This window comes from Meleagris gallopavo, chromosome 19, assembly GCF_000146605.3.
Source record: "Meleagris gallopavo isolate NT-WF06-2002-E0010 breed Aviagen turkey brand Nicholas breeding stock chromosome 19, Turkey_5.1, whole genome shotgun sequence".
Taxonomy (NCBI): Eukaryota; Metazoa; Chordata; class Aves; order Galliformes; family Phasianidae; genus Meleagris; species Meleagris gallopavo.
The window spans coordinates 5312013-5325728 of record NC_015029.2 but is presented as its reverse complement, the minus strand read 5'-3'; the positions used below and the strand labels follow the sequence as shown (position 1 = coordinate 5325728).

The 13716-nt window shown below is 44.1% G+C and overlaps 1 protein-coding gene across 1 annotated transcript; it reads left to right on the top strand.

Moving 5' to 3' along the window:
• The first annotated feature begins 294 nt into the window (after positions 1–294).
• CRAT (carnitine O-acetyltransferase) lies at positions 295–13505 on the top strand. Its single transcript, XM_010720871.3, has 14 exons — positions 295–419; positions 1570–1833; positions 2294–2412; positions 4569–4622; positions 5470–5635; positions 6215–6389; positions 6954–7132; positions 8129–8229; positions 8660–8779; positions 9271–9393; positions 9475–9610; positions 10063–10125; positions 10673–10810; positions 11316–13505. The coding sequence occupies exons 1-14, from the start codon at positions 390–392 to the stop codon at positions 11529–11531; spliced, it is 1884 nt and encodes a 627-aa protein (XP_010719173.2). The 5' UTR covers positions 295–389; the 3' UTR covers positions 11532–13505.
• The last annotated feature ends 211 nt before the right edge of the window (positions 13506–13716 follow it).

The following is a 13716-nucleotide window of genomic DNA, read 5'->3' as shown; positions in this document are numbered from 1 at the left end:
CCTTTACTTCCCAAAGTCTTGCAATAATGATCATGCAAGGAAGAAGGGCAGGAAGATATCACCTTTAGCCCCCAAATGCCTTCACTTCTGCCATGGCTGGAGGCCCAGAGCTATTGATCGAAGAGCAGTCAGCAGGCACGGGCCAGGCAGTGCAGGGCCGACAATCAGTGACCGAGGGAGGGCTTCCTGGAAAGGTGCCTTCATGGCATTTGATGGTATGATTACCCCCAGCTCTCCCTGACCTGTGCCTGGCCTTGAGCCCTCTGATCGGAGCAGTCATGTGGCAGTTTGCTAATCAGGTGACGCCCTGCACGGGCAGCCCGTTGTCAGGGGGAAGAGGAAACCAAGACAGGCCGAGGGAGAGCTTTACGATTTCTGCCCTCCCAGCCATGGATAGCAAGCAGAAGCAAGCAGAGAAGGTACAGTATCCTCATCCGTATCCTCATGCTGCCATGATTAACTCCCTTCATTTCTTCCCAGCCCTTCTCTTTTAATGCTTTAGTAATTCCCCCTTCTCTTGTTTTTAACCCTTCTTCCCCAAACCTTGATCACACGGTTCTTATCATGTCCTGCAAAGAGCATAGAGCGTTTTCTCTGAGGGCTCAGCACCTTGCAGAAAGCTTTGTCACTTTGCAGATTTTCTCTGTGCTTAACTCCTGGGAGCTGGGAGGTATGGGGGCACTTATTTTCTTATTGCCTTGGAAAGCAAAAGGCACTTTGCATCCCAGACTCCTGTAGAAAAGCACCTGGTGTGATGCTGTCTAAGGCTTTCACTCACTTGTCTGATCCCCAAAGCCAGTTGCCATCACCCACAATTTCCTGAACAGCTCCCAGTGATTCCTCTCCAGAGGTTCCTATAATTTGAACAGCTCCATGCTGGTACAACTGAATAGAGGCTCTCCTAATATTGCTGGGGCTTCCACCAACTGGGAGGTTCGCCAGCACAAAGTAGCACTGCCCAAAGGCCAACACAGGTCTTTCCCTGACCATCACTTGTGATAGACCATCCCTGGCCAAAGCAGAGAGGTTTTAATTCTGCCTCAGACTTAGCTCACCTTAACTAAATCTGCCCCCCCTCCCACCTTCCAAAAGCCTGAAGTGTAATTCGTTTTGTTACAGAGCTCTGTTTAATATTTTGGCCTTATTCTATTGTATATCCTGAGAAGCAATTAAATGGCTTCTGACTACCTAAGATTAAGTTTCTTTCATGACTTACTTCCCACGGGATGGAAGTTTGACTTGAGAAACGTGGAGATGCTCAGCTAGAAGGCACGCAGACAACAGGGATGTGTTATTATCCTTGCAGTGTTTCCTATATTAAGATAAGAATCAAGATCCTGATTGATCAGATTTCTCTTGCAGCTTTTCTGAACGTCTTACAACCATATAGAGATTAGAGATTGCTAGAGCATGCAGTCATAGATGTGCACCTTGCATAGCTTCGTGTGCTCCGTTCCCCTGATGAGATATCTTCAGAATCTGGGACGGGGACTCCCAGATCCAAGTTGTTTGTGACCCCATGCACCTCAGGGGGAAGTTCTGTCTCGACATTTGCTTTGTGCTTTACAGGCCAGGCCCTATGGCCTGCTGAAGCCAACAGCTTTAGGCAAGATCCCAGGCAGATTTCTACTTCATCAAGAAGCGTTGCCCCATCTCCCCGTGCCACCACTTCAGCAGACGCTCGACCGCTACCTGCTGACCCTGCAGCCCATCATCAGTGAGGAGGAGCTGAACCACACGCAGGAGCTGGTGGCTGAGTTCCGCAAGCCAGGAGGTGTTGGGGAGAGACTGCAGAAAGGCCTGGAGAGGAGAGCAAGGAAAACAGAGAACTGGGTAGGTTGGGACTCTGGCCCCAGGCTTTGTGTGGGGGGAGAGGCCTGGTGCATGCCTCTCCAGTGTCCGCTGGGATCTTGTTTTTATGGCACTGTCTTCATGACCAGCCTGCTGCTGACCTCCCTAAGATGTGTACGACCCTCACCAGGACTTGGGTGAGCAAAGATTTACAGCAGAACAGGGAGTCACTGCCCCTGGCTGTGGCTGCTGAAGCCCTTAGCTTGTTGGCATCACACAGCTGGCATTAAGGAGTTGAAGGAAACTTTCTTTTTGAGCCCTACATCAAGAGCCCCTAGTGCTTCACTCCAATGCCCCTCTACCATAAACAAAACATAAAACCCAAACAATCTGTTTGCAAAGTGTGGGGCAGAACTGCGGTCAAGGTGTTGAGAGCGTTCAGCTTGGCTTGGGTCAAAAAGCAGCAGATGCTGTGCCTGCATGTTGCCTTTCTCCATGCCAGCTCTCGGACTGGTGGTTGAAGACAGCTTACCTGGAGTATCGCCTGCCAGTTGTGGTTCACTCCAGCCCTGGTGTGGTTTTACCTAAGCAGGATTTTCAGGATCGACAAGGGCAGCTCAGGTAAATTCCTTTTCTGCCTTCCCTTGGGCTTCAGATGGGATGAGCTACCTCTTTTGGACTGAGGGGTGGGTGTTCAGGCTGACTGGGAATAGTTGGCATGCTATAGCCTGTCCGTGCTGTGCAAGAGGGCTATACAGATAAGGAAAGGGTGGTAGGCTGTAAGGAAAATCCTGGCTATAAGGTGAAGAGTCTGCTGGTTCAGGCACTGAACTGGGACTCAAACCTTAAGTTTGTCTTTGCTTGATAGCCAGTTCCCTGACTGGAGGCATTGTGAGGATATATCTGACACACTAAAAGCTAGAAGGCAGTAAGACTGTGTGTGCAATTAAAGGAGGCATAAAGACTAGCCTAGGTGTGTAAGTTTGCTAGTTCCGAGGGATAAGGGAACCTGCTGCAGGGACTGTCTCCTGTTTTGTCATTTCATTTATGGTTTGGAAAACCAGCAGTCACCAGTCTCTCTCCATGACCAGCTCCTTTTTGCAGTTCTGCCCTGCCCTTTGTTTTCTGCCAGTGAGCATCAGTATCCCACAGCTAAGACCAGCCCACCGCTGCCCATATGCAGCAGATTCTCTTGCTCATTCCTGAACCAGTGTCTGGTTCACATCTTCTCTTCCCTGTGGACTCCCTTTAATTTTTAACCACCACTGTAGACTTGTGTTTCAAACTCCATCTGCAAAACTACAGCATTGACCTTTACACAGGGCTACCTTTTCCCCAGTTACTGCTGCTCCCTGCAGATGAGAAGTACCAACCAGGGGAGTACTGCTGCTGTCAGGTGTATTTGCTCCGTGGATACACCTGACCAGGAGTACAGAGGGTGAGCCTTACAAGGACAATACAAAATTACACAGACATCTCTGAAAAGTTTTGCTTGTATTCACTTTTAAGTTATGTGGATAGCGGATAAGATTTGGAGTACTACCACTGTTCCAACCCAGGGAACTGAGCAGCTACACGATAATCTGGGCTACCCATGTAAAGTACAGTTAAAAGTGTCTATTTTGTGACTGCATAAAGAAGTTTGGCAGCGTGGCTTGAAACTAAAGCTTCAGAAATCAGAAAGCAAGTTTAGAAAGTGTTCTTTAGTCCTCAGTCTGTCAACACAGACTGGAAACAAGTCAGCTAACAAAGCTTTTCCCCTGAAGCCCTACCTCTGCTCCCAGGCTGTTTCCTCTCAGAAATGACTCTCTCACTTCTGTTTCTTGGCTGTTTTACTTCCTCAGATTTTTCAGTAAGGCTGGGAAATTTTCACTGAAAACTACCTTGGAAGACACGTGCTGTGTTTGTTTAACAGCCTTTAGGTTCTTGGAGTCACTTTGATCTTTACTAGGGATGGGAGGTTGAGCAAATCTGGATGACACTGCATGCAGATGCCAAATGCTGCTACTTTAAAGCCTTTGAAGTTCAGCTGACTGCAACCTCTTGTCACAGTGACCTCCTGCCTCTTTCCTCCCACGCGTGGTTGAGAGCTCCCAGGTCAGAAAAGGCCAATTTGTCACTCCGAAGCAAAGCAGTTTGATGTGGCTGGTCAGTCTCTCTGCCTGCTAGGAACTGTTTCTGTTGATCCTAGTGAACACAACACCTCAGTGTCAGTATGCAGCATGCCTGCATTTGTTTCAGATCCTTCATTGCCAAAGGAGTGCTCTTAGGGCTGCATTAGCAGCAGAACATGAAGCGGGTAGGAACTAGATCAGCACTGATGAGTCCTCAATACAGAGATACACAGCTGCAGCTTAGCTTGAAACTCAGAGCTGGCCTCTGGCCAGGAAAGGGCAGAAGTCCCCTTCACGTTGTTTTAATGCTAAGACTTGGATGGGACAAAAATCATAACACAGCAGTAGAAAATGCTGCTTTTAGAGGGTTATTTATATATTCAGACTACACCCTATCTTGAGAGTTGTCCAGAATTCCCTTGTTATGTAATAATAATAATTTTTTTTTAAGTGCTAAGTGGCTGGACTATCCAGCAATCTGAAATCACAACCTCAGAGTGGCTGTATCAGCTAACCAGAGATGGACACAACAGGGGCTTGACAGAAAGGATGAACTTCTACAGAGCAGAGAGAAGGCTCTGCTACTCCTCTTCCTTAGCTAGCTCCTCTGCCCCAGGTGCCCTGTGTTGGAATCTCAATTTGTTACATTTGATATTTTTTCAGGTTTGCTGCAAAGCTGATTGAGGGCATCCTGGATTTCAAGACCATGATTGACAAGTGAGTTAGCAACTTTTCTGACTTCTCAGGTGTTCCTTACTGTCACAGAGAGGCTGACCCTAGTCAATAAATCTCCCTCCCAAATAAAAAGCTTACAGATAACAGCACATATTTGAAGAGATACTGTAATCAGCATTGCTGCTAACTGTCAGGGTTACCACTGCTAAAGAACAAATTTACTTTCTTCATGTTCTTTGTTTACCTTAATGCTCTCGTTGGCATGCATACATGTTTAGAGGGATTGAGCCAGAGAGTCTTGTGGAGTTACATACTTCTGTTTGCCCACAGAACAAGTTACAGCTCAGGCTGCAGGAATTTGTCTCTCTCCTTTTGGGTTTCTGGTATTGCTCATCTTCCAGCTAGCCTTAGAGAAACTTGTTCCTCCCCACTCCCTCTCTTCTAAGCACCAACTGAATACACCTTATTTATGTTCCCAAAATAGCATCTGCCAACACGTAACCAACATCATACCTTTACATCCAAACTCAGACAAGGCTCGAAGCCAACCATGGAAAGGGTAGTGGAAATATACTGCTAAAGTGGTCAATTGAGGCTCACTCTTAGCTGATGAATCATAGCTAGCCCACTAGATTAAAGCTGAAAACTTCCTTCTGCTGTTTTACTGGAAACAATACATCTCCCAGTATTACCAGTCTCTTAGTTCAGCTTAGCAGATAGCTAACACAGCAGGAGTGGGAAAAGATGAACCCTTTTTTTGTACCATCAGCACACACGTTTAGGTGTGATGTTAGTGGCTGCACAGTGGCTCTCCTGTGTCTGTCTTGTGTGAGGAATGCAGGCCCTCTCACTGCTATATCTTCTCTTTCATACCGTGATATATCTTTAGTGAGACCCTCCCAGTGGAGTACATGGGTGGGAAGCCCCTCTGCATGAACCAGTACTACCAGATCCTTTCATCTTGCCGCATTCCTGGGCCCAAGCGGGACTCCATTGTCAACTATGCCAAGGGCAAGAAGCAATCCAGACACATCACAGTGGTTCACAACTTCCAGGTAACAGCAGCTCTTGGACCTTCAAGGAGGTTCATTTAGATCACGTGTCCCTTTCAGTAAGCTGTGCTGCTAGAGAAAATGGAACAGAAACTGTGCCCACAAGGTTTGCCTCAGCAGAGATTCACTCCCGCTTCCTCTATTCCCTTTGGCTTTAGCTGAACAACAGCTGGGATAGACCTGTGTAAGCAAGGGATGAGGCAGAAACCTCTTTTTCTTGTCCCTGCAACTCCTGTCTCTCAAAGCCCAGACTTAGGAGACTGGGGCTCAAGTTGGAAATCACAAGTGGAAATTGGTAACAAATTCTACCACTGTAGGCAAATCTAGGAAATAGAAAATTCTTGTGTTTTGGCCCTCATTACCATGGCTTTCAACCTTCTTAAAACCTGGACTGTATTTATGTCCTGCAAGGAAAGTAGGACTTGGTTGGTCTGTCAATTCTGAATGCCCTTCAGAGGTCTGCTTTCAAACTGAGTTCTTTGATCAGGTCTTACCTCTTCAGAGCGGTTGCTCATTCTTTTGGCAGCCGGATAATTAAGATCTTCTTTCATTTCCTATGTCCTTGTCTGTTCTCATCTTCAGTTCTTTGAGCTGGATGTGTACAACAGTGACGGCAGCCCCCTTACCACCGACCAGCTCTTTATTCAGCTGGAGAAGATCTGGAACACCTCCCTCCAAACAAACAAAGAACCTATTGGAATCCTCACCACCAACCACCGAAACAGCTGGGCAAAAGCTTACAACAACCTTCTGAAAGGTGTGTACAGTCCCTAACATCCAAGTGTTAACAAACTTTACAAATGTTTGAAAACCAACCTCACTACTGTGCTCTGCTCAATTCTTTCCTTTGGAAAGCTTTTGGAAGCATGTACGTGAACTTCCCACCCCAAAGCAGCAACCGGATTTCATTGCAAACTGTAGCTTTATCTGTTGTAGAAGGTACATGAGTGAAAGCTGAAGTTTGGTGAATTAGACCTGAAATCCTGGAGTTTGTTGGGTTGTAAGAACTGAAAATCATGGAATGGCTTAAGTTGGAAGGAACCTTACAGATAATCCAGTTCCAACCCCTGCTGTGGGCTGGTTGCCATCCACTACATCAGGCTGCCCAGGACCCATCCAGCCTAAGAAAAGGAAGGAACAGTATACATTCATCTTTAACCCAGCTGCTTTCACTTTACACCCCTAAATAATAAATATTACATTGATGCACCATAGGGATCCAACACTGATCCTTCAAACCTTCTCTTTCAAATCCCAGTCTCTCTCCACTCGAAAGCTTTTCAACTCCCTTTTCTTATTTTTTGTTCCTTTTCTCTTCCAGATAAGACCAACAAGGAATCTGTACGTACAATTGAGAAGAGCATTTGCACTGTCTGCCTTGATGCACCAATGCCACGGGTGTCTGAGGACATCTACAAGAGTCGTGTGGCCGCTCAGATGCTGCACGGTGGAGGCAGTCGCTGGAACAGTGGGAACCGATGGTTTGACAAAACCCTTCAAGTAAGTGCTGATCTCAGAAGATTCTGAATATGAGTCTGAGCTTCTCCCTGAGACTAAAAGGGGCCAAGCAATCCAAGACACCTTTTGCAGGAAAGCTTCTTTAGCACCGAGTGGAGAAACAGAGGAGATAAGCTATGGAAGCTGACAGTATGAGATCCTTCAGTTTCCCTTGCTGTCAACTCAAGTTGCTTCAGGGACTTTGCATTTCTTTTACTGCCTCTGCCCACGCTTACTCAGTGTAGCTGTTCTTTGTGTTCCTTGTAAATCAATTTTCTGCCTGCGGTGAACAATGCCTTGTCTGCTTGGAGGCAGCCCAAACATAGGGAGGTCTGTTTCTTTTATTTTCCCTAGGCTTGTCACTTTTCCAATTTCTGCTTGAAGCTGCCCAGGTTTTTGTTGTTCTTCCCAGTCCCCCCCCAGCATCAGCTGCCATCCCACAGCATCCTTCTGATCAATTCTCCATTCAATGAAGAACATTCATGAGCAGCAGCTGCTATTTGAGCTTCCCCTTTATTAGTTCACCTATCCTGGCTCGCAGATCAAAGCTGTGGTTCTTTAAAAGACTGTCATCTCTATTGAGGTCTTCATGTTTTCAGTTATTTTGTTCCTATTTGGAACTCTTCCTTGATGGGATAAAGCTGAGATGTTTCAGGTAATGGAAAAGTAAGGCTAAGTCAGCATATGGTAATATTATTCCTGTATTACGTGTGCAACTGAAAAAATCAAACCCATTGAACTACTCTGTATTGCCAGAGCACACCAATATAGCTATCAGGCACACTTCTATCTAGTTAATTTTTCAAAACTCCTAACAGTAGTATTAGATCTTTCTAGGCCTGCTGAAAGACTTCTGTGTGTTACCTTTGAAGCATGCAGGAATAGGATTGCTGTCCAGTCTGTTACAGAGCAGTGAGGTACTAACATCTCTCTCTAGATAGCTCGAGCTTCATATATTAGTCATTTTTCTTCTGTACTTTCCTTCCTGATCTCTCATAGTTCATCATTGCTGAAGATGGTTCCTGTGGTCTGGTATATGAGCACGCTCCCTCAGAAGGTCCTCCCATCGTTGCTCTTCTGGATCACATTGTGGAATACACGTGAGTTCTGCCTGCTCTACTTTTCCTCAGCTTTTGAAATAAGAAAACGTTGTTATGGCACCTGTTTCCCCAAGACCATGCCTCTTCACTGCTCCACCAAGAATTTATTCTTGAGGAAGGATATTGTATGCTAATTAGTGATGGCTTTTCTAACATTTTTAATGAGAATTGAGCAGGCAAGCTCACACTGCTTCCATTTTTAGGAAACGTTACCCTTCACAGTTAACGGGACTTTTGCCTGGTAGGGTGTTCCTTTTGGGCAGGAGGCACTGAAGAGATTTCACTCATACTCTTCAAAAATCATTGTAATGGCACTGTGAAGAGTTTTTCAGCATGTGGCAAATCTCCTGTGCACTTCTGCCCCTGTTCCAGTATGTTTAGCTGAGTCTTGTGTCAAAGGGCTGATTAAACATATCGTTTCTCTAAGCAGGAAGAAACCCGAGCTGGTAAGATCACCAATGATTCCTTTGCCAATGCCCAAGAAGCTGCGGTTTAACATAACTCCAGAAATCAAGAATGACATAGAGAAGGCAAAACAGAATCTTAACATGTAGGTACAAAGCACTGGAGAGGTTCTGGTGAGTGACTGAAGGTTTAACTCATGTTCCCATTTCAAACACATCAGCCTTTCCCCACTGCTGCTAGGGAGTTTTTCCAGTGACTTACTGGGTCAACATTGAGCCTAGCTGAAAAGCACACTAAAGCCACCTGCTAAGAGGAAACTCAAAGGTATGGAAAAGGGTAACTGTTTATCCATTCCACTTTTGCTAAGAAAGACCAAAGCTTCAGCAGATTCAGCTAGGGACACCGGAGTATACACACAGATATAAGCCCATCTAACTCAGTATAGATTTTCAGCAGTGACCAGAAAAGCTCACTTCCATGTTGATGTCTAAGCAAGCCTGAGCGTGATGGAGCTGTCAGTCCCTACGTAGATCCAAGTAGCCTGTTCCTCCTTAGCCTCAGGGAAGTCAAGTTTATACATTTATATTTCAAAAACAAGCAGCAGTGAAGGAACACTTCCTCCCTCTTTCCTTGCAGCATGGTTGAAGACCTGGATATCAAAGTGATGGTCTTTCATCAATTTGGGAAAACCTTCCCCAAGTCAGAGAAGATAAGTCCTGATGCTTTCATCCAGCTGGCCTTGCAGCTAGCGTATTACAGGTAAGACCACCAACAGGTAGCTTTGCATCCTCCCCACCTTCAGACTCAAATACATGAGCTTGACTCTTCCCCATCTCCCAGGATGTACGGCCATGCCTGTCCCACGTATGAGAGTGCCTCACTAAGGATGTTCCGTTTGGGCCGCACAGACACCATCCGCTCTGCTTCTATTGAGTCTCTAAAGTTTGTACAATCCATGGACAGCCCTGACAAATCGGTGAGGATTTCAGACAAGTAGCATGAGAGGACTCCATACTAGAAAATAAGGGAAAGATGCTTATTTGGCTATTTCAGCTTTTTTCAGCTTTGCAGAGCTGCACCTGATATCAAGTTGAGCTAAAATTTATCTCGGAGTATACAGTTACTCACCTTGGATTTAATTTAGCTTTCCTTTCGGGTGTATTGAAAGCTAGGGAAACAACACGTGGATGTTTCTAATCCTCCCAAAACGAATCATCTCCCTCCTAATAGTTTGTTTAGGCACTTTAAGTTTTACTACTAATGGACGGAGAACTCCACTCGGAATAACATAACACAGCCAAACAACATCATTTTAAAATTAACACTAGTGTAGACACACAAGGCAGAAGTACTCGTATCCTACAGGAACAGTTGAAAGAAAGTTAGCTGTTCTGTAAAAAAAACTTAAGATGTGTGTGTTCCTTTCAGGACCAGGTGAAAACAGATTTGCTGAGGAGAGCTACCCAGGCCCACAGGGAATACACAGATATGGTAAGTGACCTCTGTGCAACCATCATTGAGATTTTACACAATAAATGAGGGTTCTGGTAAAAAAATAAATTAAAAAAAAAAAAACCAAAGACCTAAAGAGCTTCATCTCTGTGGCACAGTGATGTGGCCATTAACGCTGCTGCACAGAGCTGACTCTCCAAGCTACAGCCTGAATGCTTTCTCCTCTTTAACTAGTTGTTTACGAGCCCCTTGTGATAGGAAAAATCAAATAGCAAAACAGCTTGTTTTCACTGATATTGTTTCTGATTAATGCCACAGCTGCAGGAAAACACCTTAAACCAGAGAAAGCACATAGGCAGGAGCTGTAAGGTTGGTTCCACCAGTATGTTTATTTTCAGTCTTTACAAGCGAGACTGACTCACTAAGGGCAATATCCAGTATCCTAACTTTGTAGATGCATAGATACTTAGAAAGGTTTTTTTTGTGTGTGTGCACATTTTTTGTTGGTGTTTTTTTAACCCAGTGGTGATAGTGTTACTCATTTTGCTGCAAGACAGATTTTTCACCTACTCTTCCATCCTTACAGGCAATAAGGGGGAATGCAATAGACCGCCACCTCTTGGGCCTGAAGCTTCAAGCTATTGAGGATTTAGTGAGCATGCCTGAACTGTTCATGGACACAGCATATGCTGTTGCAATGCACTTCAATCTCTCAACCAGCCAGGTAGGACTCATTTGAGCAAAGATGGAAGTGATCTATATTTATTACAATTGTGTTTCTTCCCCACATTTCTCTTTCATCTCTTCACAATATTTTAAAACTGCTACCAGTCTCAATAAAGCTGCAGATTTAATCTGCAGCTGCCAGGCCTTCTCTACTCTGTAAAACACAAGCATAACCAAGGCTGAGATAACCAAAAGCATTTGGTGCCTACCTGCACATGGTACCAATTGGAGTTAGATGCCATCTGCTGTGCTCTGGGTCTTACTGAACAAGTTCTGCTTGTGATTTATTAGAAGCTTATGTCAGAGAATTTTCTCCTTTGCAGAGGCACAAGAAATCACATTGCTACTACAGAATCCAAGATGTGTGTGCTGGTAGGAGGGAGCTGAGCAAAAGGTTCTCTTCAGAGTTTTTTCAGGAGTTCCTTCTACTGCTGACATTGTTTGCGTTTGATAGCTGCATTTTTGCCTGGCTAGTTAGAAGTTTAATTACACTGTCTCCACAGGTCCCAGCAAAGACAGACTGTGTGATGTGTTTTGGTCCCGTGGTTCCAGATGGCTATGGAATCTGCTACAACCCTATGGATGAACATATCAACTTTGCCATTTCAGCATTCAACAGCTGTGCTGACACAAATGCAGCTCGCATGGCACATTATCTTGAAAAAGCACTACTAGACATGAGGAGCTTGCTCCAATCTACTCCCAAATCCAAACTGTAAGAGGCAAATATGATGTAAAAATGCCCCACGAGAGAGGCTGTCTTTCATGCACTGAAGTTCCCAGTTCCTCAGAAAATGACTGAGGGGACAGCCTGTCCTGACTGGAATCTAGGAGGGCATCATTTGTTTTCAGCAAGACAGAATCTAATATCTACAGATATTAGACTGTGGGGCAAGAGGAAATGCTGTCTAAAGCCAAAGCAGAACTGAGTGGTCCTCTCCCATCACTGCTAAGTGCACCTTCCTGTCCTCAAAGAGGATTAAAATCTTTTTATGGAACTTACTGTAACAGAATATAGAGAAAGCACAGTCCTCACCAGTATCTACATCCATTTGGTGAAGAAAGTAGTTCTCCAGGAAAAGCAGGGAATGTTTATTATATGATGGGACTGCTGCAAGACTAAGGCTTTTTCTGGTCTAGGCTTATGAAGAGAACAGCATCTTTGCAACTCACCTGAAGAGCTCTTTTACTCCAGCAAAACATCATCATTGAACAAAGGGGAGAAAGAAGTCAGAGCAGATCCAGTCTTGTTAAGAGTGCACTGTACTACCTGTCCCAGGCACCTTAGCATTACATACTTTGCAGCCCTGGAAACGTTCCCTTTATGTTCTATCTTTAAGATGCTGAGATCTTTCCATTGCACTGACCCAATGACACTACAAGCTAAGGCAGCTTTGTTTGCTTTGTTCTGGGCTTTTTGTTTAAGCTAGCTGTTTGTGGGCCCAGCCCTTCATCTTCAGACTGTGTAAAGCTCCCCCTTCAAAGCTTCTACAAAACTTGTCTTGCACAGGTTTTATGAACTTCAGCTTTAGGTACTTTACCCTTTATTGAGATGAGAAGGAATTGCTGTGCGTTTAGCAGAACAGTTGCTCCACTGTACCTTTACTTTGCAACTGAGGAAAAGAAACAGATGCTGACCTTCTGTTTACTAGTCAAAGGGCCACATGCTTATTCTCCTTCAGGGCACACATGTTAAATCTAACATGGTTGTATAACCATTCAGAAACCACATATTTATGCAGAATGTGTTTGGCCTAAGTTGTGGCTAAAGAGGAATATTATTTCTGACCTGGAATTCCAGAATGCACTTCTGGTTTTGGCTCACAGAATTCAAATCTGTTAGTGCCAAAGGAAAAACAACTGCAGAATATCCCTTCTTTCACATTATTCTGCTTTTAAAAAAAACACAGAAACACTTGAAAAGCAGGAAGAAAGCTAAGAATGCACAGGTACCTTGAGCTGTTTTGTCTGCTATAGCAGCCATTGTTCCTGCAGTAACAATACTTTTTTTCTGATACTCTTGAATTTTCTTCTTATGCAGTGTTATTCAGATCTGTGCCATCTCTGTATGTGAAAGAATGATCTTGTAGTAGTGTTTTCATGTTCAATTCAGATAGTAAAAGATTATACAAAAAACAGCAACGTACAATTTTTGCACAGGAACATTTTCTAAGCACTACTTCCAATCAATCTGCCAGAATCGAAGCTCCCTTAATTTTTATTTAGTAAAACTGAATGGTAATGAAGAATTCTACTGCTTCTACTGCTACTTCAGCAACAGGAATTTAATATTTAAACTGCACACACTTCAAGATAAGACGGTTGGGACTTCACAGTAAAAAGATGCATTGTAAATCTGATGGCCTGTACTGTTAGAGGAAAACATTTGATCCTAATTGCTACTTTTATGATCACAGATATGATCGAAGTGCCTTGGTAAACAGACGTGAAGAATTTTGCACTACATCAGTTTAGAGAAAAAATATTGTTCTCATCTGCTTTGAGAAAGGACACAAGCCAAAACTGTTGCAGTTTTTTTCTAAAAGGATATTGTTTTAAAGCTTCATACACCTAAATAAACCTTACAATGGAAAATTTAACTGAAACTCACCTGCACAGCCAGTGATTGTATGAACTGCCACTTTCACATCATTTACATGGATTTAGTTGATCTTTTAGAAGAATCCTGAATGGAGTGTGATAGTCTAAAGAAACAGTGGGAGCACTACAAACCTGTGAACACACATTCCTGCTCTCTTACTCCTCTGCTGTGAGGTAGACTGAAAATTGCAAGAGGATAAGCAGTATTATCAGAGAGTGAATGACTGTAAATACTACATAAAAGACCACACCTTGCTGAAATAACAGCTACTTTTATACTTTTTACTTTGAATTTTTTTTTTT

Excerpts from the sequence above, each read along its gene's own strand:
- CRAT (XM_010720871.3), top strand. The coding sequence starts at position 390 with ATGGATAGCAAGCAGAAGCAAGCAGAGAAG. Across the intron at positions 2,413-4,568 it reads GATCGACAAGGGCAGCTCAG|GTTTGCTGCAAAGCTGATTG; the intron begins GTAAATTCCTTT and ends ATATTTTTTCAG. Across the intron at positions 9,611-10,062 it reads TGGACAGCCCTGACAAATCG|GACCAGGTGAAAACAGATTT; the intron begins GTGAGGATTTCA and ends TGTTCCTTTCAG.